This window comes from Anolis carolinensis, chromosome 1 (assembly GCF_035594765.1).
Source record: "Anolis carolinensis isolate JA03-04 chromosome 1, rAnoCar3.1.pri, whole genome shotgun sequence".
Taxonomy (NCBI): Eukaryota; Metazoa; Chordata; class Lepidosauria; order Squamata; family Dactyloidae; genus Anolis; species Anolis carolinensis.
In genome coordinates, this window is record NC_085841.1 from 2,262,163 (window position 1) to 2,285,477 (window position 23,315).

Here is a 23,315-nt window from a genome sequence, read left to right on the forward strand (position 1 = left end):
ATTATACACACATAGGGCAAACATTCAATGCCCATGAACACATCAAACAGAAACAGACAGACGCAGAGGCAATTTAACCTTCTCCTGAGGGGATGTTCGATTCTGGCCACAGGGGGGAGCAGCTGCTTCATCATCCACTCTGACGGCACTTCCTCATTCCAAGTCGTAAATTAGTTAAACTTGCCTCCCCACTTTTTTTTTCATAAGTGGTACCTTATCTCCTACTTGATAGATGCAACTATCTTTTGGGTTGCTAGGTCAGCAACGAACAGGGGCTATTTTTTAATTTTTAATTGACGGGTGCTCACCCCGCCACGGGCTGGCCTCAAACTCATGACCTCATGGTCAGAGTGATTTATTGCAGCAGGCTTGCTCAACAGCCTGCGCCAAAGCCCGTCACTCTTAAGGAGGATCAGACCAGAGAAGTTCATATGGCAGCATTGGTGAAGAGGGCCCAGCACAGTCAGTCTGAGGACTTGATCACAATTAAGGCAATGAAATTGATGAAAATGTTTTGCTCAGTAAAGCTCAGTAGAGTTCAATTTTTTTATTAAACGGATGAATTCCTTACCTTTACCACACTTCCATGCAACTTAGTATGTTCTCCACAATCTGAGTAAATTTCTCACCACAGTACAGATCTGAGGCCCGCCCACCATCCCTCCCCCCGCATTATTTGTTGGAAGAAATCCTCCTCTCCTGGAAATCTCAGCCTCGCTCTGTATTAACGCGAGACCTGAGAAGTTTCTGAGCATACTCAGTTTGTCCCTTTGAGATGCTGCCTAAAAGAGAGGAGGAAGTAAGTAAATAAGTAAGAAAGAAAGATAGGAACAAGAGGAATTAGGTATTTCAGTGTTATTTCTGGCATGGGGGAAGGGAATGAGCTACAAAACATTATTGCATTCATCTTATAGGAAGGGATAGCTGTTCCCACTCTGGTGTTCACATAATATTGCTTCTCTCCCTTTTAGAGAAATAATACCTGTCCTTTATTTTGGTTCTACTTTATGGTCAGGCATTCATATCCTAAGCACTCAAGTACCCCAGGGCAGCGGGAAAGCAGATGAGATTAAAACTACAGTATGCTCACAAAACTGTTGAGTTAATGCTGCTTTATTTCTCCATATCGGACTCCTTACACTTCCAGAGGCCCTAAACGGGAATAGGGAAATGCCACCCTCCAGGAGTGTAATGTGAACATGATCAAATCACTTCTATTTACAGTATACAATGACAGCACATTCTGTTCTTTTCACATTGCAGAGACGATCACTTATATTTTAATGAAATCAAAGAACTACACAAATTACAAACAACTAAAAACATCATTTGTTTTGCTGCCTAGAAAAACAACAACACACCCGACAATAACACAAGTGCAGCCACGCTTCCAAACAAGTGGTAGACCCCTCCCGCCACCAATCTATGCATGTCCTTTTGGCAACTAAAAGAAAGAAGATTGTTGTATCAATGGAACAAAAACTTGAGCCAATCAAGAGATTGGATAAAGGAGAGATGATGCAGAAGGCTGCCAATGACTATGGTGTTGGACAGGTAACAGTCTATGATGTTTTGGTGCTTAATTTGTAAAATCATAATGTAATTTGATGTTTAATAGGCTTTTCTTTAACCCCCCATCCAACATATTCGCTTATCCAACGTTCTGCCGGCCCGTTTATGTTGGATAAGTGAGACTCTACTGCATGTGCTCTGAGAACAAAGTATTGCACACTGTATAATACTTTCAAAATCATATACAAACAAATTACTAGGGGATACATACATCATAGTGTAATTGCATCCAGGTTTTGAAGCTGCAAGGCTATTTCTAGGGCTTCTCCCAAGTGTGAGTCCTTTGATGTCTATGTATATTTCCATTTTTCTGTCCACACTCCAGGCATGTATAGGGTTTCTCCCCAGTGTGGGTCCTTTGATGCGAACACAGATTTACACTCTTACTGAAGCTCTGTCCACACTCCAAGCTTTGTTAGGATTTTTCTACAGTGTGCGTCCGTTGATGTCTATGTAGATTTGCACTCTGAGTGAAGCTCTTTCCACACTCCAGGCATGCATAAGGTTTCTCCCCAGTGTGAGTCCTTTGATGTGAATGTAGATCTGAATTCTGAATGAAGCTCTGTCCACACTCCAGGCATGCATAAGGTTTCTCCCCAGTGTGAATCCTTTGATGTCTATGTAAGTTTGCACGCTGAGTGAAGGTCTTTCCACACTCCAGGCATGTAAAGGGTTTCTCACCAGTGTGAGTCCTTTGATGTGAACGTAGGCCTGAATTCTGAGTGAAGCTCTGTCCACACTCCAGGCATACATAAGGTTTCTGGCGAGTGTGAGTCCATTGATGTCTATGCAGGTGTGCACTTTGAGTGAAGCTCTTTCCACACTCTAGGCATGTATAGGGTTTCTCCCCAGTGTGGGTCCTTTGATGCAAACGTAAACTCGAATGATTAGTAAAGCTCTGTCCACACTCCAAGCATTTATAGGGTTTCTCCCCAGTGTGAATCGTTTGATGTGAACGTAGAGCTGAAATTTGAGTGAAGCTCTGTCCACATTCCAAGCATGCATAGGATTTCTCCCGAATGTGAGTCCATTGATGTCTATGTAGATTTGCACTTTGAGTGAAGCACTTTCCACACTCCAGACATTCATAAGGTTTTTCCCCAGTGTGAGTCATCTGATGGGAATGTAAACCTGAAATACAACTAAAGCTCTGTCCACACTCCAGGCATGTATAGGGTTTCTCTCCAGTGTGGGTCCTTTCATGCAAACGTAGATTTATATTCTTAGTGAAGTTCTGTCCACACTCCAAGCATTTATAGGGTTTTTCCCCAGTGTGAGTCCTTTGATGCGAACACAGATATCCACTACGGGTGAATGTCTTTCCACACTCCAGGCATGTATAGGGTTTCTCACCAGTGTGAGTCCTTTGATGAAAATGTAGATTTGTACTCTTAGTAAAGCTTTTCCCACACTCCAGGCATGTGTAGGGTTTCTCCCCAGTGTGGCTCCTTTGATGCGAATGTAGACTCGAATGATGAGTGAAGCTTTGTCCACACTCCAGGCATGTAAAGGGTTTCTCTCCAGTGTGGATTCTTTGATGTGAACGTAGATCTGCACTCTGAGTGAAGCTCTTTCCACACTCTACGCATTTATACGGTTTCTCCCCGGTGTGGGTCCTTTGATGCAAACGTAGACTCGAATGATTAGTGAAGCTCTGTCCACACTGCAGGCACATATAGGGCTTCTCCCCAGTGTGAATCCTTTGATGTGAACGTAGATTTCCACACTCAGTGAAGCGCTTTCCACATTCCAGGCATGTATAGGGTTTCTCACCAGTGTGAGTCTTTTGATGTCTACGTAGATTTGCACTCTGAGTGAAGCTCTGTCCACACAACAGGCATGTATAGGGTTTCTCCCCAGTGTGAGTCCTTTCATGTGAACGTAGATGTCCACTTGCAGTGAAACTCTTTCCACACTCCAGGCATGTATAGGGTTTCTCCCCAGTGTGAATCCTTTGATGCGAACGTAAGTGTCCATTTTGAGTGAAGCACTTTCCACACTCCAGGCACGTATAGGGTTTCTCCCCAGTGTGTGTCCTTTCATGTGAACATAGATTCACATTCTGAGTAAAACTCTTTTCACACTCCAGAAATTTAGATGCTTTCTCAGTCATGTCAACAGTGATATGGGTGTTGAATTCCAATACAGATAATTGGCTCTTCTTTTTTTCTTTCTTCTCTGTAAGTGAGGTCAAGAACTCAGCAAGATCGCCATCTTGACAGGATTTCTTCTTCATATATTGTTTGTTTCCTTACTGCATCCAAGAGGTGGCTCCACAGAATCCTCATTTCCTGGTCAAGAAAGAAGCAAGAAATCAATAATGAAAGCCAGAAATCTTCTTTACCTCCAAGATTTACCCCATTTCATGGTTCATATTGGAAAATAAAATATCATGAAGTGTAGACATCAAGGCCTCAAGCACAAACACAGATACAAGCAAAGGCAATCACTAATTCTTTAAAAAGTAGGGAATTAATCCAGAAAGAAAGAAGAAAGGAGGGAAGAAGAAAAGAATGAATGACAGGAGGAAAGGAGAACTCCTTCTAATACTGGAGTATCACATTGATTTCATTGGGTTGAACACAAATATGGCTGAAGGAACAGAAGGCAGGCAGGCAGGCAGGTAAAAAGAAACAATTATTTCCTAAATTGAAGGGCATCACCATTGGATAATGGGATTCCCTGAACTACTGGAATGTGCTAAATGCTGAGGGACACAAAGACTACTGGGACGCCTTCTATCCCATATCCCACGTGGGTCCAAGGTCTGCTTCCTGAGCATCCCAAATTAGATGCCTGCTGCCACCAAAATTCCTGTCTTTCTCCAAAGGAATCCTAAAGCTAACCATGACCCTGCCTCCCAACCCATCTAATTCAAAACCACATTGAGTCTTCTTGGAAGGTTGACAACGAGTCTCTGTTGAACAAAGTTCGCTTTGGGCCATTCACGCCCTTGGATGCAAAGACAAGCACAGCACCATCCACAATGTCTTTTCCCCATGCCAGCCTCTTTGACCTTTGCCCACTTGACCCATTCCTTTCTCGTCCTTTGTTCAGGGAACGATTTTCAACAGGTTAAGGCGAGCTAGAGAAACACAGGCTTTTTATACAGGGTCCTTCCTAGCAATGTATTTGCATTGACTAGCACATTAAATCCTGACCCAGAGAAGAACAGGCATCTACTCTGAGCAATCCTCCCATAGAAACCCCCTCACAAATACCTCACAAAGCATGGGCAAAACTTTAAAAACTGTAGAGCCCTTTTTAAAGGAAAAGTTTCCCACGGAACTGCAAGAAATCTTTGGACATGGAGTCACATTGCATTTTCAAATCTGATAGATGGAAAAAATGCAGACCTTTTTCACTATTCTGGCAAATAAATGCTAGCAAAGATTATTCAAAAGGACCAAGCAGGATTCCTACCATACAGACATTAGAGTCAGAATATCAAAATACTTTTGAATGTGCTGGAGGTAGCAGAGAGTGACTCCAATAAAGATCTGGTATTATTCTTCCTGGATGCGGAAAAAGCCTTTGATTATGTTAGATGGGGTTACTTGGAGAAAGTTTTAGAATCGTACGAGGTGTGTTACCGTTTTAAGAAAGCAGTGGGGGCAATATACTCTATGCAAAATGCTAAGCTAAAAATAAATGGACAATTGACCAAGACTGTAGATATACAGAAAGGGACCAGACAAGGTTGTCCACTTTTGCCATTGCGATTTATTTTTGGGAATCAGAGAGACCAAGCAAATTAAAGGATTCAAAGTAAGGGGCCAGGAAATCAAAACTCAAACATATGCAGATATGGTTTGTATTCTATCCAACTCAAAGACAGAGCATTCCAAAAATATTAGAGGTAGTCAAATTGTACGATGAGGTATTGGGATTTAAAATAAACAAAGATAAATCCAAATTTATTTTAAAAAAATATAAATGCCAACATGATTAGGAAATTAAAAGAGGCAGCTGAATGTATGGTAGTCCTAAAGGTATCACGATTACGAGCAAAAACATTAACTTATTCCAAGACAACTATGAAAAGGTGTGGTCTGAAATTAGAAAAAACGTGGTTCATTGGCAGAAGCTACCATTAACATGGCTGGGCATGAGAGCAATAATCAAGATGATGATACTCCCCAAAATGATTTTTTTATTTCAGAATATACCCATCATTAAAGGTACCAAAACCTTTAATTATGGAAAAGGGACATAATGAAATTTGTTTGGACAGGGAAAAAGGCTAGAATTGCATACAAGAACTTAATTGATGCCAAAGAGAGAGGGGCGACTAAATTTATCAGACTTAAAAACCTACTACGAAGCCGCTTGTATGAGCTAGCTTAGAGATTGGATACAACTAAAGAAAGTACATTTACTTAATTTAGAAGGATACGGACTAAGCTTTGGGTGGCACGCATACCTCTGGTACAAAGGAGAGAGACTAAATAAGGATTTTGTCCCTGTCCACAGTGGAGTACTCCTCTGTTCCTCTCACTCTGAGTTTTATCCTTGTGTCCATGCGGCCTGCCCTGTTTTACTGTTTTCTGATTTTGTGATGTAATGTTTATTATCATCTATTGTATTGCTTTTAATTGTGCTATGGTATACTGTTTTCATATTTTATTATATTGTACTGTTCTGGGCGTGGCCCCATGTTAGCCGCCCCGAGTCCCCGTTGGGGAGATGGTGGCGGGGTATACATAAAGTTTTATTATTATTATTATTATTATTTTAACAAACATATAATTAGAGGAAGCCTTACAGATGTCTGGAACAGGTACAAGTTAGGCATAGAACCAGTAGAAGCCATTGCGAAATCCACATCCAAGGATGAAATAAGGACATATGGTGAATTTCTTATCAGACTCAACGGCCAATGGGCACCGAGGGGGAAAGACGGACTGGGCATTAAAGACGGGTTCCGATATCACCAATTATGCAAAACGTTAAAAAATAACAAAGGGGGGAGGTTGCATCAAAAAAATCTGAACTTGAAACTCTATTAGAAAAAAAAAGGGGGGGGGGGAAGGTTGAATAACCAGATTGTATAAATATATCTTGTGCTATAACCTAGAAGACAACTGAGTAAAAACCTCCATGATTTCATGGGCAAAAGATCTAGATAAATGGTAATTCCTGTGGAACAAAGGTTTCAAATTTTCAGTTGTGGTTTCAATTAGCGACAATTTATATAAAATGTTCTACAGGTGCCATACAACCCCAGCTTTCCTTGCCAAAATAGATAATTTGCAATTGGGATTCTGTTGGAGGTGTAAAACAAAGGGGCCTTCTTCCATGTGTGGTGGTCATGTGAATTGGTGCAGGCTTATTGGGGAAAAGGAACCCCGGTGGCGAAGTGTGTTAAAGCACTGAGCTGCTGAACTTGCAGACCGAAAGGTCGCAGGTTCAAACCCCGGGAGCGGCAGGATTCTGAATGATGTATTAAACCTCAGCTTTATCAGCCTGTTGAGTCTCTGACATTTAGACCCTTCTAAAATCCCTTTACACAGAAACTGTTTTTTTATTAAGAAAAGGAGAACAATACACACACACACAGTGTGGCCATTTTCTGGAGTAGCTGGAGCTTTTTGTTGTATGAACGTAGAGGCATGGATGAGCGGTTGTGCTGCCAAGTTTAGTGTTTCTGGGATGTGTAGTTTTGTTGTTTTGTCCTAGGCCAAAATTTCATTACCCTTTATATATATATATATATATATATATATATATATATATATATATACACACACATACACGTACACACACACACACACACACACACACACACACGTGTGTGTGTGTGTGTGTGTGTGTATTTATATATCTATATATATAAAAGGGTAATGAAATTTTGGCCTAGGACAAAACAACAAAACTACACATCCCAGAAACACTAAACTTGGCAGCACAACCGCTCATCCATGCCTCTACGTTCATACAACAAAAAGCTCCAGCTACTCCAGAAAATGGCCAGGCTTTGCGACTGCAAGGCTATTCACTGCTATTCCACCTGGGCAACAAAGGATTCCCATAAGCCACAGCAACGCGTGGCCGGGCAAAGCTAGTATATATATATTATATATATAATTGTACAGCTCACCGAGTGGTTACCACAAAAAACTACAAAAATAAATCAGAAAAAACACAGCAATAAAACAACCCTATATAGATACATAAAGTATATTAACAAGCAAACAGAAACAGACCTGGGTCTAATTCTAAGAACTTCACACTGAGTTGATTGTATCCCTTATTATTCTACTCCCATTAGATAATCCTATGTAAGTACACTTCTGCTTTTGGTAACACTCCTTTAAAATTCATAAATCTGACAACTGACATTTGCCCCTGTTGTTTTTGTTGTTGTAGTGAAAAAGTGATAAAGAAGTCCCAAGCACCAACTGAGCTTTGTAAACACTGAATCAATTGCTCCACTGTTCTCCATCATATTTATGGGTCATATTAATCCTCAAAAGCTTGCTTAAATAGCCAGGTCTTACGATTTTTCCTGAAGCTTTAGAGCGAGGGGGTTATTCTGATGTCACTGGGGAGCGAGTTCCACAGCCGCAGGGCCACCACTGAGAAGACCCCGTCTCTCGTCCCTGCCAACCGCACCTGTTGTTGTTGTGAAAAGTAATAAATAAATCCCAATATTTCTTGAAGTTGCTCAAAGATTTCTTTTTAATTGGCAAAGTCACCTTGTCAATTTCTGAGAGCTTGCGGATTTTGATCAGTCATTCTTCTTGTGTGGGATAACGACTTCCTCCCATCTTTGAGGATAGACAATGCTTGATGAAGTTATCATATACTCTTGGCATCTTTCTCATTGTAAATCTAACCTTATCAATAACCATCCAGCATCATATGCATTTGATCCCAATATTTCCGGGCCTTTCTGCAAAAGCATCACAACATGATAAAAATATCACAACAATGTGCTCTCATTTTTCAGCATTAATAAGCATTGCCTTCGCATGTATTAGATCAGAGCATTCCAAACTGTGTGTCATGACACACTAGTGCGTTGGTTGTAGTACACAGGCACGTTGCATGTAAAACGATTCCTCCTCTGCCTCCATTGGAAGAGATCTCCAAAGGGCATCCAGTCCAACCCCCTTCAGCCAGATAGGAAGGCACAGTCAAAGCCCTCCCAACAGACAACCATCAAAGCTCAGCTCAAAGCCATCCAGAGGACACACCAGATTCCCAAGCATAATATACTTCACTGGGGTACTGTTATAACTTTTGTTATTTGCACATTACCACAAAATACATACATCTGTAATTAAGAAAATAAAATTTGTTGATAATGATGTTTGTGATTAAGCACACGGATCAGCTAGAGGAAATGGCACATACATTGTTTATACAGTAAAGATTATTTGATATGAATCACTATATATTATTATATTATTTATAGAAATTCAAAATCTTATAAGGGGTTTAACCTCTGGTTTGCTAGTTAAACTGAATTACTATGTTGCAAAAGTGTGTCACCAACATGAAAAGTTTGGAAAGCTCTATGTTAGAGAGTCTCAAATACCACTGTTCTTTACAATGTGAATTCTATGTACAGTATATGTAGATTTGAACTCTCAGAAAAGCTTTTCCCACACTCCATGCATTTCTAGGGTTAAGTCTCCAGTGTGAGTCCTTTGATGTGAACGTAGACTTCTATTATGAGTGAAGCTCTGTCCACACTCCAAGCATTTATAGAGTTCCTCTCCAGTGTGAGTCCTTTGATGTGAACGTAGACCTGAAATATGATTGAAGCTCTTTCCACACTCCAGGCATATATAGGGTTTCTCCCCAGTGTGAATTCTATGATGTGCATGTAGACTTGAACTCTGAGTGAAGCTATGTCCACACTCCAGGCATGTATAGGGCTTCTCCCCAGTGTGAGTCCTTTGATGCGAACATAGATTGACATTCTTAGTGAAGCTCTTTCCACATTCCAGACATGTATAGGGTTTCTCCTTACTGTGAGTCCTTTGATGTGAACGTAGATTGTCACTCTTAGCAAAGCTCTTTCCACACTCCAAGCATTTGTAGGGTTTTTCCCCAGTGTGAGTCCTTGTATGTGAACGTAGGCCTGAACTCTTAGTGAAGCTCTCTCCACACTCCAGGCATTTGTAGGGTTTCTCCCCAGTGTGAGTTGTTTGATGCGAACATAGATTTGCGTTCTGAGTTAAGCTCTGTATACACTCCAGGCATTTATAGGGGTTTTTCTCAGTGTGAGTCCTTTGATGTGAACATAAACTCGAGCTATGACCAAAGCTCTGTCCACACTCCAGGCATTCATAGGCTTTCTCCCCAATGTTAGTCCATTGATGTCTATGTACACTTGAACTATAAGAAAATCTCTGTTCACATTCCAGGCATGTATAGGGTTCCTCTCCAGTGTGAGTCCTTTCATGTTGCTGCAGATGATTCCTCCCAGTGAAACTCTCTCCACACTCCAGGCATTTAGATGCTTTCCCCTTCATGTCAACAGTGATATGGGTGTTGAATTGCAAGACAGAGCCTTGACTCTTTTTTTTCCTTTTTTAAATCTTTAAGTTAGGTCAAGAATTCAACAAGATCATCACCTTGAGAGGATTTCTTCTTCCTATATTATTGGTTTCCTTCCCGCACCCAAAGATAAACTCCTCATCTCCCTGGTCAAAAAAGAAGCAAAAATCAATAATGAAAATGAGAAACCTTCTTTACCTCCAGGATTTCCCCCCTTTGCCTTCATGGGTCATGTTGCAAATCAAAATAGCATGACCCTGCCTCCTCATCTGTGGCACTGGCAGATGGATGGAGAATGTTTGTGTAAACTAATTGAAAAAACCATGAACAAATTCCTATGCACACTACACATATTTTGTTTTTAGTAAAAAAAAAAAGATAGAACAATATTTAAAATTAACAATTTTAACCAACATAAACTTAACAGTATTTCACTGGAAAACCCCAGAGGCCACTCAATCTTTGCAATAATAATAATAATAATAATAATAATAATAATAATAGAAGCAACCCCAGGGGCCACTCAGTCCAACTTGCTTCAGTCTTGAAGAGAAAGCAGTCAAAAACAGACATTTACCAGTGTATAAAAACAACAGAGCTTTAGAAGTGTTTTTATTCAGTGCCCAAAAACGTACTTTCCTATAAAACAACTTGTCTCATATCATGCACTCAACAGACAAAAATGAAGTAGACTTCGATGGAAATAACATTTTGTTTACTCACAACTTTCATATGTTCACCATACACTGCTGAATATGCATGCCCAGTGTGGAATATATCTCCCCACGTTGAAACAGTGGATGTGGCTCTTAATGAGACATGCCGCATTATCACAGGATGTCTATGCCCAACACTGCTGGAGAAATTATACTGTTTAGCCGGTATTTCACCACCTGACATCCATCGGGAAGTGCTAACTAGTAATGAAAGGACCAAGGCATTGACATCTCTGGCCCATCCCATTCAGATATCAGCCAGCATGCCATGTTTCTTAAATCAAGAAACAGCTTCCTAAGATCTACAGAGATACTTGCAGGAACACCTAAGCAAGGGAGAGTCCAAAAGTGGCAGGCTAAAACCCAGGACCTTAATCAGTGGCTGTTACTGGATGAGCCAGCCAGGGCATCTCTCTTGTAACAAAAACAGCCATCAACAGGTCACATAGTCAAAAGGAAAGAGAAAGAGAGAGAGAGAATGTGTATGTGGTCTGTAACCCCTTTTATAACTTCTCAGAAAACCATAGAGTAAAGGAAGCAGCACACCAGAACATACATACAGTAAACAGTAAGCAACAAGATTATAAACAAACAGATTGCTAGAGATGCCTTGATGAAGGTTGTCATTTCTAACACATTGGGACTCCTTTTCATCTGGAAATGTTTGTCCACTTCTGGAAGAAAGACCATGCAGATCCAGAATAATAGTCTCTACGATCATTTGGGGAACCACTACAAAGACACAGTGCTAAATGCCAAGTCTGTAAACAGTAAAACATCCAAGTAAAATATCTAGGAATCCACTTGACGAACAATAATTCAGAACTACAGTAGAGTCTCACTTATCCAACATAAATGGGCCGGCAGAACGTTGGATAAGCGAATATGTTGGATAATAAGGAGAGAGTAAGGAGAAGCCTACTAAACATCAAATTAGGTTATGATTTTACAAATTAAGCACCAAAACATCATGTTATACAACAAATCTGGCAGAAAAAGTAGTTCAATACACAGTAATGGTATGTAGTAATTACTGTATTTACTAATTTCACACCAAAATATCATGATATATTGAAAACATTGACTACAGAAATGCGTTGGATAATCCAGAACATTGGATAAGCGAGTGTTGGATAAGTGAGACTCTACTGTATTTAAAAAATCATTATGAGCAAGCATGGAAAGGAATACAAAAAAACTCACAAAAATGGAATAAACTAGACTTGTCCCTATTGGGAAGAATATCAACAATTAAACTGAATGTAATGCCTAAAATGTTGAATTTATTTCAACAATAACAACTGTCTCGAAAGAAGAACTCTTCAAATACTGGAATAAATAAATAACAAAATGTCAAACCTATAATTAAAATGAAATATTTGCAAGACTCAAAAGATAGAGGTGGACTGGCACTACCAAATATGGGATTATATTATGATGCGGACTTGGATGGGAGGCCACCAAGAGCCCCAGATTGGTTCCAGCCCAAGAAAAACCATCCAAGATGAAAAGACCCCCCTTTTCTCCCTTTTATTTATTTATTTATTTCCAGCATTTATACCCCACCCTTCTCACCCGAGGGGACTCGGGGCGGCTTACAACAATTGGCAAAATTTAATGCCTAAAACACAGTAATAAATCAAAACAATACATACAATCGATTAATAAAACTATTAAAATACATTATAAAATTTAAAAACATATGTAATTAGATCCATTTGTCCAAAAACATCATGCTTCAGCCTTAAATCGGACTGTGTCGACTTTGACATTTACTCATTAAAAGCTTGGGCACACAACCATGTTTTTACAGCTTTTCTGAAGGCCAGAAGGGTTGGGGCTTGTCAGATGTCTCTAGGGTGGGTGTTCCCCAGCCAGGGACCTACCACCAAGAAGGCACCGTCCCTCGTTCCCACCAGCTGTACTTGGCCACTGCAGGCCAGATCTTCCAAAGGAAGCCTTTTTAGACTGTCGCTCCCAGCATACCCCACTGGGGCCACCCCTTCCTAAGGCAATTAAACAGACAGCTTCTTGAAGTAGGAATTAATTGAAAGCAGGTTGTAGATTTGTTTGTACATGGAGCAGAAAACTAGCATATATTTACAGACATAAAAATCAAAGTACGTCTGCATGTTTGTCCATTTGTGGCCAAGGCTGTAGCCAGGTTAAGTGGCCCTCTGTGATGTCAATGGGAAAGAATGGTGACATGAGTATGAGAGGAGGGAGGGAGGGAGGACTGAAGGAAGGAAGGGGAAAAAGAAGGAAAGGAAAGGAGAAGAAAGAGAGGGATAGGGAAGAAAGAAAAATGAGGGAAGGAAGGAAAATGAAAGGGGAAAGCTGTGAGGGGGAGGGAAAAAAGATCGAATAAATGAATCTCTACCTTCCTTCAGGAAATAAATGAAGACTTGGATGTTTTGGCAGGCCTTCGGAGATACAGTCATTAATTAGTCAGCCCCAGAGGGTTTTTAATAATCTATCCTGTATTTATTACGGTCTTACCATTTATGTGTTTTAAATGTAATTTTTTATCCTGTATTGTTGTTTTAATTGATATATTATATTACTGCTTTATCTTTTTTATATTGTGATTTGTATTATGTTGCTTATATTTTGTCCTTACGTTGTTTGGGCCGCTGCCCCATGTAAGCCACCCGAGTCCCCGCGGGGAGATGGTGGCGGGGTATAAATAAAGTTTTCTTCTTATTATTATTAATGAATGCTGGGTTTCCAAAAGCCAATGTTCTATACCTGGGATGCTGGGAGAGTGGCACCTTGCTTTTATTTTGACTTTCTAATTAATCTTTATGAATTTTTCAAGGTTGGAGTCAGCAAATTAAAAAGAAAATAATGAGAACAGGCACAAAAATAGAAAAACGAACAATACTGAAACAATAATCCCATACATTGACATAGAAGATGGTTTTGAAAAGCAGCAGATTACAGCTGCCTTTATAGACCTGTCAGCAGTTTATAACAATGTAAATCATCGCCTTCTCCCGAGAAAAAGTTATAATATCGCAAAAGACGACCACCTCACCTGCTTCTTAGGAAATCTGCTATATCACAGGAGCTTTTTTGTTGAATTCCGGGGCCAGAGAAGCAGATGGCAAAACAGAAGAACAGCCTGCCTCAGGGGAGCATGCTCATTCCATCAATGTTTAACATTTACATAAATGATCAGCCACTGCCAGAACGAATAGAGTTCCATCTATGCTGACGATCGTTCCATCACCGCCCAAGCAGAGAGCTTTGAAAGGGTTGAACAGAAGCTCTCCGAAGTTTTCAGTGCTCTTACTGCCTATTACAGGAAAAATCAGCTGATTCCTAATCCATCTAAAACACAGACGTGTGCTTTTCACCTTAATCTTAGGATTACCTGGGAAGGAATCCCACTAGAAAAGTGCAGCACACCAAAATACTAGGGAGTACCCTGGTCCGGGCTCTGACTTAGAAAAAGGATTGCTTGAATATCAAGCCAAAATGGGTGCTAGAAACAATATCATACAAAAGCTGACTTGCACAACCTAGGGATCACAACCGGACACAATGAAGACATCTGCCCTTGCACTTTGCCACTCTGCTGCTCAATACTCATGCCCAGTGTGGAATATATCTCGCCATGTTGAAACAGTGGGCATGGCTCTTAGTGAGACATGCCTCATTCTCACAGGATGTCTATGCCCCACACCACTGGAGAAATTATACTGTTTAGCCGGAATTGCGCCACCTGACATCCACTGGCAAGTAGCAGCAAATAATGAAAGGACCAAGGTAGTGACATCTCTGGTTCATCACCCATTCGGATATCAGCCAGCACGCCAATGCCTTAAATCATAGTTTACTAGAATTACAGAGATACTCGCAGGAACACCTCAGCAAGCGAGAGTCCAAAAGTGGCAAGCTAAAACTCAAAACCTCAAGCCATGGCTGAGATCGGATAAGAGACTCCCCCCTGGGCACACAGAAGACTGGGCAACTTGGAAGGCGCTGGACAGACTGCGCATCATGAGATGCTGGGCCAACCTTAAGAAATGGGGCCACAAAGTGGAGTCCACGACATGCAAGTGTGGAAAAGAGCAAACCACAGACCACCTATTACAATGCAGCCTGAGCCCTGCCACATGCATAATGGAGGACTTTCTTATAACAACACCAGAGGCACCCCAAGTGGCCACCTTCTGGTCTGGTTTTGTATAACACCAAGTTTTAATTCTTTGTTTCTGAATACATTACAACTGCAACCTCGGTTTGCTTATGATATGATAAATAAATAACCAAGGCTTCACCCACATCCTTAAGCATTTTCTAATAGGAACATTAATAAAAAAATAAAAGCAAAGACTGAGTTTTTTTCCTAAGAAATAGCATAACATATGACCAAACTAATATTACCTAACACTAAAAAACAAATAAGGACCTTTTCAAATAACCCGGGCATCGCCGGGTACCCAAGCCAGTGTGTGTGTGTGTGTGTATGTGTGTGCGTGATGACTCTTCCCAGGGGGTTTATGTATATGTTAAACAGTATGGAGGACAAAACGGAATCCTGAGGAACCTGACAGGACAACTGCCAGGGGTTTGAATACTGTAAATAAATAAATTTGAACAGGAGACTCCCAGCACCACCTCTGGGAATGGCTCCTTAACTTACATACTAGAGCCTTTCATGATCCCCGCCTTTCCCTTCTTTCCCCTTTTTTTGACTGTTTGAGTTATTTTTTCTTTGTTTTAAAAACAAAATAAAACTTATTTGGCACAAGAAATAACTGGATTTGTTGCTCGCCTCTCCTTGGGCCTTGAGGTGGGTGACAGCATAATTAAAGCATTATAAATATTATAAAAACTCGACAAATGTATACATATCAAAATGTAGTTCTATAAAAGACAAATACAAAAACGCGTTTCTATAAAATACATATTAAAATACACGGAACAGAGAGTAAAACACAATAATAATAATAACTATTTTATTTTTATACCCCGCCTCCATCTGCCCGAAGGACCTCGGGGCAGCTTACATAGGATCAGGAGAATACAAACAATATAAAACAACACAACAATAAAAAACAAATCACTAAAACATATTAAAATCACCTTCGCAATAGAACATACTTAGATAAAAACCTGGGTAGCCTCCTAAAAATAAACGGGGCCAGGGAAGGTACATAAACTACAGGAGAGGTAGATACCCAGAACTGTTATCCAGATAAGGTGCTTGGGAAGGCGTGAGCCAGAATCTACATTCAACTGAGGAATGGAATAAAGTGCAGCAAAGGACCTATAACAGTGATTCCCAAAGTGGAGCCTCCGGTGGCCTAGGGGATAAAAGCCTTGTGACTTGAAGGTTGGGTTGCTGACCTGAAGGCTGCCAGGTTCGAATCCCACCCGGGGAGAGCGCGGATGAGCTCCCTCTATCAGCTCCAGCTCCATGCGGGGACATGAGAGAAGCCTCCCACAAGGATGGTAAAATATCAAAACATCCAGGCGTCCCCCTGGGCAACGTCCTTGCAGACGGCCAATTCTCTCACTCCAGAAGCAACTCCGGTTGCTCCTGACAAAAAAAAAAATTCCGAAAGTGGACGCTACCGCCCCCAGTGGGCGCTGGGGCGATCCAGTGGGGCGGTGAAGGCACCTATGAGGACATGGGGGCGGGGCCAGAGGAGGGGCAGGCCTCTTCCCAAGTGCCGGAGACAGGGCTGAGCACCTGAGGTGCCTGTTAGGACACACAGGGGGCGGAGCTAAAGGAGTGGGCGTGGTTTCTTCTCAAGAGCCCAAGACAGGGCTGAGAATCTATACCTCTCCTGAGTTGCTTGTTGGGGCACTGAGGGCGGGACCTCCTTCCAAGAGCCCGAGACAGGGCTGAGCCTCTATACCTCTCCTGAGAGGCCTTTTATGGTAGGACTAAAGGGCGGGGCTAGGGGAAGGGACAGGGCTCTTCCCAAGAGCACAAGACAGGGCTGAGCCTCTATATACCTCCCCTGAGGCACTTGTTAGAACACAGGGGCGGGATATATTTTTATTTATTTACAGTATTTATATTCCGCCCTTCTCACCTCGAAGGGGACTCAGGGCGGATTACAATGAACACATATATGGCAAACATTCAATGCCAACAGACAAACAACATACATTGGACAGACTCAGAGGCATTTTTAACATTTTTCCAGCTTCACGATTCCGGCCAGGTTCAGAGGTTTAGCCCCATCAGGCACTTGGGAAGAGGCCCCGCCCCTCTTTTAGCCCCGCCCCCTATGTCCTGGCAGGTGCCACAGGACAGGGATAAAAGCTCAGCCCTACCTCAGAGCTCATAACTCCGCCCATCCCAGTCCATTTGTGGCCCCGCCCACCTCTCCTCACAGCCCTGTATCTTGAGCAGGAACCACGCCCATCCCCTCTAAGCTACACCCCCTTTCTAGGTGGCGCTGAGTCAGATTTTTTTCTGGAAAGGGGGCGGCAGGCCTGATAAGTTTGGGAACCACTGACCTAGAACAACAGGACGATCCCTTAACCATGAAGGTTTAAAATCCGTGCTCAAAATTAGACGGGAAGTTGAATGCGGCCTCTGCAAGAAGACTCCAGAGGCGCCTGGGTCTGTCTCTCGAGGTCTGGTCTCCAGGAAGGAAATCTCTCAGGAACGAGGAGGCCGCGGCTGAGGGAAAGAAAGGCCTCACTCCCTCCTCCCGTTTGATCTGCCTGCAGCACCAAGGAAGCCAAGAGGGCCAGAAATCCCTTTGGGTCCCGGATGGAAACCAGCGCAAGCGGAGGGGGAGAGAGAGAAAGGGAAAAGCGACGAGAGACCCCGCTCAAAACCCTCACCTTGTCGTTCTTCTTCCTTCCTTCTTTTCTTCTTCACAGAAATGGCGGCGACGAAGGGGGCGGGGCCTGAGTGACGTAGCAACTCACTGGCGCAAAGGGGGCGGGGCCTCAGAGTATGCCTAGGATAGATAGAATAGACGTCACCATGCAATTAAAAGGGTTCTGTATGCGGCAATAGAAACGCACCCTTCTCAGAAGAAGCTCTCCCTCTGGTTTAAGGAGTAGACACGCACCAAATGTCTTTGTAGTAGGAAAAGGACTGTATACAAAGGAATATTTACAATACAGGGACAATTCTCCAACCTTTCTGCCAGCAACTCCCAAGCAGGTGTAAGCCTTCCTGCTTGCAAAAGCTTTCTTCTCCTCCTCCTCCTCCTCCTCCTTCTTCTTCAGGAACTTTGCAGCATAAGCACACTCCTCCAGCAAACACAGAACCAACCCTCAAACAACATAGAAACCTTTCACTCCTTTAGTAGTTCTACAACTACTCCACCTGGGCTACTAATTGCATTAGACGAACCAGGTGAATTGATTTTCATTACCTATAGCATGCTTGGGTCTGATTCTTACAATTACTTACATTCACTTAAGAAATGACATACTTAAGTTTCAACAATAGATAAATGTATAAGATAGATGGATAGGGTGTCATTATTGGATGGGATGGATGGGATAGATGGATAGGGTGTTATTGTTTGGAATAGACTGATAGGGTGTTATTATTGGATGGGATAGATTGATAGGGTGTTATTATTGGATGGGATGCATGGTATAGATGGATACGGTGTTATTGTTTGGGATAGACTGATAGGGTGTTATTATTGGATGGGATGGATGGGATAGACGGATATGGTGTTATTGTATGGGACAGATGGATAGGGTGTTATTAGATGGATGGGATGGATAGGGTGTTATTATTGGATGGGATGCATGGCATAGATGGATATGGTGTTGTGATTGGATGCGATAGGATACGGTGTTATTGTTTGGGATAGATGGATAGGGTGTTATTATTGGATGGGATGGATGGGATAGACGGATATGGTGTTATTGTTTGGAATAGACTGATAGGGTGTTATTATTGGATGGGATAGATTGACAGGGTGTTATTATTGGATGGGATGCATGGCATAGATGGATACGGTGTTATTGTTTGGGATAGACTGATAGGGTGTTATTATTGGATGGGATGGATGGGATAGACGGATATGGTGTTATTGTTTGGAATAGACTGATAGGGTGTTATTATTGGATGGGATAGATTGATAGGGTGTTATTATTGGATGGGATGCATGGCATAGATGGATACGGTGTTATTGTTTGGGATAGACTGATAGGGTGTTATTATTGGATGGGATGGATGGGATAGACGGATATGGTGTTATTATTGTATGGGACTGATGGATAGGGTGTTATTAGATGGATGGGATGGATAGGGTGTTATTATTGGATGGGATGCATGGCATAGATGGATATGGTGTTGTGATTGGATGCGATAGGATAGGGTGTTATTGTTTGGGATAGATGGATAGGGTGTTATTATTGGACGGGATAGATGGGACGGATGGGATAGATAGAGTGTTGTTATTGTTGGATGGGACAGATGGGAAAGGGTGTTATTATGGGACAGGATGGGACAGACAGGACAGGATAAGTGGATAGGATAGATGGATAAGATAGGTACATAGGGTAAGTAGATAGGAAAGATGGATGGGATAGATTAATAGAATAGGTGGATAGGATAGGAGAGATAAGTAGGTTAGATGGGATAGATGCACAGGATGGATAGATAGGATAGATGATAGGATAGATAGGATGGATTGGATAGGATAGACAGATATATAGGCTAGATAGGGCACATAGATTAGATAGATAAATGATATAGATAGATGGATGGATAGATATATGGTAGTGGATAGGACAGGATAGGTAGAAAGGAAAGATGGTTGGATAGGACGGACGGACAGATGGATAAAATAGGTAGATAGGATAGATGTGATAGACGTCACCATGTAATTACAAGGGATCTGTATGAGGCAATAGAAACACACCCTTCTCAGAAGAAGCTCTCTCTCACTGGTTTAAGTAGACGACATACACCAAATGTCTTTGTAGTAGAAAAGGACTGTATACAAAGGAATATTTACAATATAGGAACTCTTCTCCAACCTTTCTGCCAGCAACTCCCAAGCAGTTGAAGCCTTCTTGCTTGCAAAAGCTTTCTTCTCCTTCTTCCTCCTCCTTCTTCTGGAACTTTGCAGCGTAAGCACACGCCTCCAACAAACACAGAACCTCCAGAACCAACCCTCAAACAACATAGAAACCTTGCACTTCTTTAGTAGTTCTACAACTACTCAACTTTGGCTGCTCATTGCATTAGACGAACCAGGTGGATTGATTTTCATTACTATTAGTTAAAAGCATCTCCAGCACAATCGGCTGCAATATCAGAAATTAGTCTTGCTGTGTTTTATATTGTATTTAATAATTCTGGTCTTCATGTATTTGTTTGTTTGCCTTGCATGTGAAAGACCTATTGTCTAAGTGTCATAGACAGAATGCCACCAAATAGGATACAACACAGTTTATTAAAGTTACAGAACTGAGAAATGCCCATAGAAAACAAAAGACTAGGCAAACACTTGTCTTTGGTGTGAAAAGTAACAAAAAACAGCACCGTTTGAATTAAAACGGTTCCAAAGAATTAACCGGATTAAACAGGAATTTAATCCGGGTTAAAACAAAAGTGCTTACTTCAGCTTAACAATTTAAACAAAAGGTGGAAAGCAGAGGTCAAAATGAACACAAAAGCTGGCAGCAGATTCCTCTCTGCTACTCAAAAGCTACAGATGAGTAACTCCGGCTGTTTACTCCTCCGTGCAACGAGCGAAATCCGGGTCCAGGCACATCAATCAGGGTAACGACGGTCAGCATGGGTCTCAATCCGGTCCAAGGTCGAAAGCCAAGTGCAGACGTCCACAGGTTCCACCGATAGCCACAGAAGGGATAGTCCAGGGTCGTAGTCAGTCAGTCAGTCCAGAGTAGGTAATTAATGTCCATCAAAAAGACGACGGAGGTCCAAGCTATCAAGATTAAACACAAGTTGCACAGAAAAACCCCACACAGTTCCTCCCGCCGTCTATGCCCAGTGTCCTTGGTAACTTACGTATCCAGCAACGAATCACACCCGTCTTCAGGAAGTTCCCCAACAAGAGCCCAAGCGTTCGTCCAGATTACCTTGCCCAACGCAATTAGCCATTGATCCTAAACCCCATTTTATCCCAGTTCATAACTCCTCATCGCTGTCAGCTGCTATCCTAATTCCAGGTGCCTCCTCATCCTCATCCTCATCAGAGCTAAAACACCTTTGACTACGCCCCACAGCATCCCCAGCTGTGGATCCCGCTCCATCCCTCCAGCCCGTCCATGGGTCTGATTCTGCAACCTGCCAATCGCCTCCCATGCTATCATTGCCGGTGACACCCAAATCCTCCCTCACACGAGTCCACTCCATATCATCCTCCTCTGAGCTAACCATCTCTTCCTCCATTCCCTCAGTAAAACCCTCAAATGAGTCTTCATCTGTTGGTTCTGCAAATAAGTCCCGGAGCCGTTTCCTTTCACGCTCCTCAAAAGAGTCTGACTCTCGAGGAGTCTTACGACCACGTCTCGTAGTACCGGAGCCAGAAGGCTCAACCATAACACTAAGCATCGAATAAACTTGAAACTTGATTTTTATTACCTACAGCATACTTGGGTCTGATTCTTACAATTACTTACACTCACTTAGAAATGACATACTTAAAAGTCCCAGCAAAAGATAGATGTATAATGTCATAGACAGAACGCCACCAAATAGGGTACAACACAGTTTATTAAAGTTACAGAACTGAGAAATGCCCGTAGAAAACAAAAGACTAGGCAAACACTTGCCTTTGATGTGAAAAGTAACAAAAAACAGCTCCGTTTAAATTAAAACGGTTCCAAAGAATTAACCGGATTAAACAGGAATTTAATCCGGGTTAAAGAAAAAGTGCTTACTTCAGCTTAACAATTTAAACAAACAAAAGGTGGAAAGCAGAGGTCAAAATGAACACAAAAGCTGGCAGCAGATTCCTCTCTGCTACTCAAAAGCTACAGATGAGTAACTCCGGCTGTTTACTCCTCCGTGCAACAAGCGAAATCCGGGTCCAGGCACATCAATCAGGGTAACGACGGTCAGCATGGGTCTCAATCCGGTCCAAGGTCGAAAGCCAAGTGCAGACGTCCACAGGTTCCACCGATAGCCACAGAAGGGATAGTCCAGGGTCGTAGTCAGTCAGTCAGTCCAGCGTCAGTCCAGAGTAGGTAATTAATGTCCGTCAAAAAGACGACGGAGGTCCAAGCTATCAAGATTAAACACAAGTTGCACAGAAAAACCCCACACAGTACCTCCCGCCGTCTATGCCCAGTGTCCTTGGTAACTTACGTATCCAGCAACGAATCACACCCGTCTTCAGGAAGTTCCCCAACAAGAGCCCAAGCGTTCGTCCAGATTACCTTGCCCAACGCAATTAGCCATTGATCCTAAACCCCATTTTATCCCAGTTCATAACTCCTCATCGCTGTCAGCTGCTATCCTAATTCCAGGTGCCTCCTCATCATCCTCATCAGAGCTAAAACACCTTTGACTACGCCCCACAGCATCCCCAGCTGTGGATCCCGCTCCATCCCTCCAGCCCGTCCATGGGTCTGATTCTGCAACCTGCCAATCGCCTCCCATGCTATCATTGCCGGTGACACCCAAATCCTCCCTCACACGAGTCCACTCCATGTCATCCTCCTCTGAGCTAACCATCTCTTCCTCCATTCCCTCAGTAAAACCCTCAAATGAGTCTTCATCTGTTGGTTCTGCAAATAAGTCCCGGAGCCGCTTCCTTTCACGCTCCTCAAAAGAGTCTGACTCTCGAGGAGTCTTACGACCATGTCTCGTAGTACCGGAGCCAGAAGGCTCAACCATAACATATAAGATAGATGGATAGATGGATAAGGTGTTGTTATTATTGTTTGGGATAGATGGATATGATAAATAGGATAGATATAATAGACAGATAGGATGGATCGCATAGATGGATAGAAAGGATAGATGGACAGGCTAGGTGGATAGGATAGATCAGGGGTCCTCAAACTTTTTAAGCCGAGGGCCGGTCCACAATCCTTCAGACTGTGGAGGGGCCGGATTATCATTTGAAAAAAAAATACAAACAAATTCTGATGCACACTGTACATGTCTTATTTGTAGTGCAAAACAACAACAACAAAAGAACAATACAATATTTAAAAATGAAAATAATAGTAAACAACATAAACCTATCAAGATTTCAATGGGAAATGTGGGCCTGCTTCTGGCCAATGGGATAGTCAAGTTAATTAGGATTGTTGTTGTTGTGTGACTTCAAGTCATTTCAGACTTTGGGCGAGCCTAAGTCTAAAATTATTTATTTATTCATTTACTACATTATTTATTACATTTATATCCTGCCCTTCTCACCTTCTCACTCCAGATCAACTGTATGTACATACAATATATTATTAGCATATCACAATATTAGCATTATATATTACTATATTGAACTATACCACTATACTGTAATATTACAGTAGAGTCTCACTTATTCAACATAAACGGACCAGCAGAATGTTGGATAAACGAATATGTTG

At 42.0% G+C, this 23,315-nt stretch overlaps 1 protein-coding gene and 1 long non-coding RNA gene across 3 annotated transcripts in view; both read right to left on the bottom strand.

The window, feature by feature from the left end:
- Nucleotides 1–1,972, bottom strand: part of LOC100555632 (zinc finger protein 239) — a 28,683-nt gene extending 26,711 nt beyond the window's left edge. The window contains exon 1 of one of the 2 annotated variants that reach the window (XR_010002282.1): nt 1,784–1,972. This is a non-coding gene — a long non-coding RNA (zinc finger protein 239). The remainder of the gene's footprint in view (nt 1–1,783) is intronic. The other variant, XR_010002283.1, reaches the window with a different exon arrangement.
- LOC103281302 (oocyte zinc finger protein XlCOF6) lies at nt 1,098–22,681 on the bottom strand. The gene is made up of 3 exons (XM_062968775.1): nt 17,616–22,681; nt 8,073–10,229; nt 1,098–3,863 (listed from the first exon to the last, which is right to left on the bottom strand). Exon 3 carries the CDS (start codon nt 3,806–3,808, stop codon nt 1,988–1,990), a length of 1,821 nt encoding a protein of 606 aa, XP_062824845.1. The 5' UTR covers nt 3,809–3,863; nt 8,073–10,229; nt 17,616–22,681; the 3' UTR covers nt 1,098–1,987.
- Between the last annotated feature and the right edge of the window lie 634 nt (nt 22,682–23,315).

Bases quoted from the DNA above. Each gene is read 5' to 3' on its own strand.
- LOC103281302 (XM_062968775.1), bottom strand. From the start codon at position 3,808: ATGAAGAAGAAATCCTGTCAAGATGGCGATCTTGCTGAGTTCTTGACC.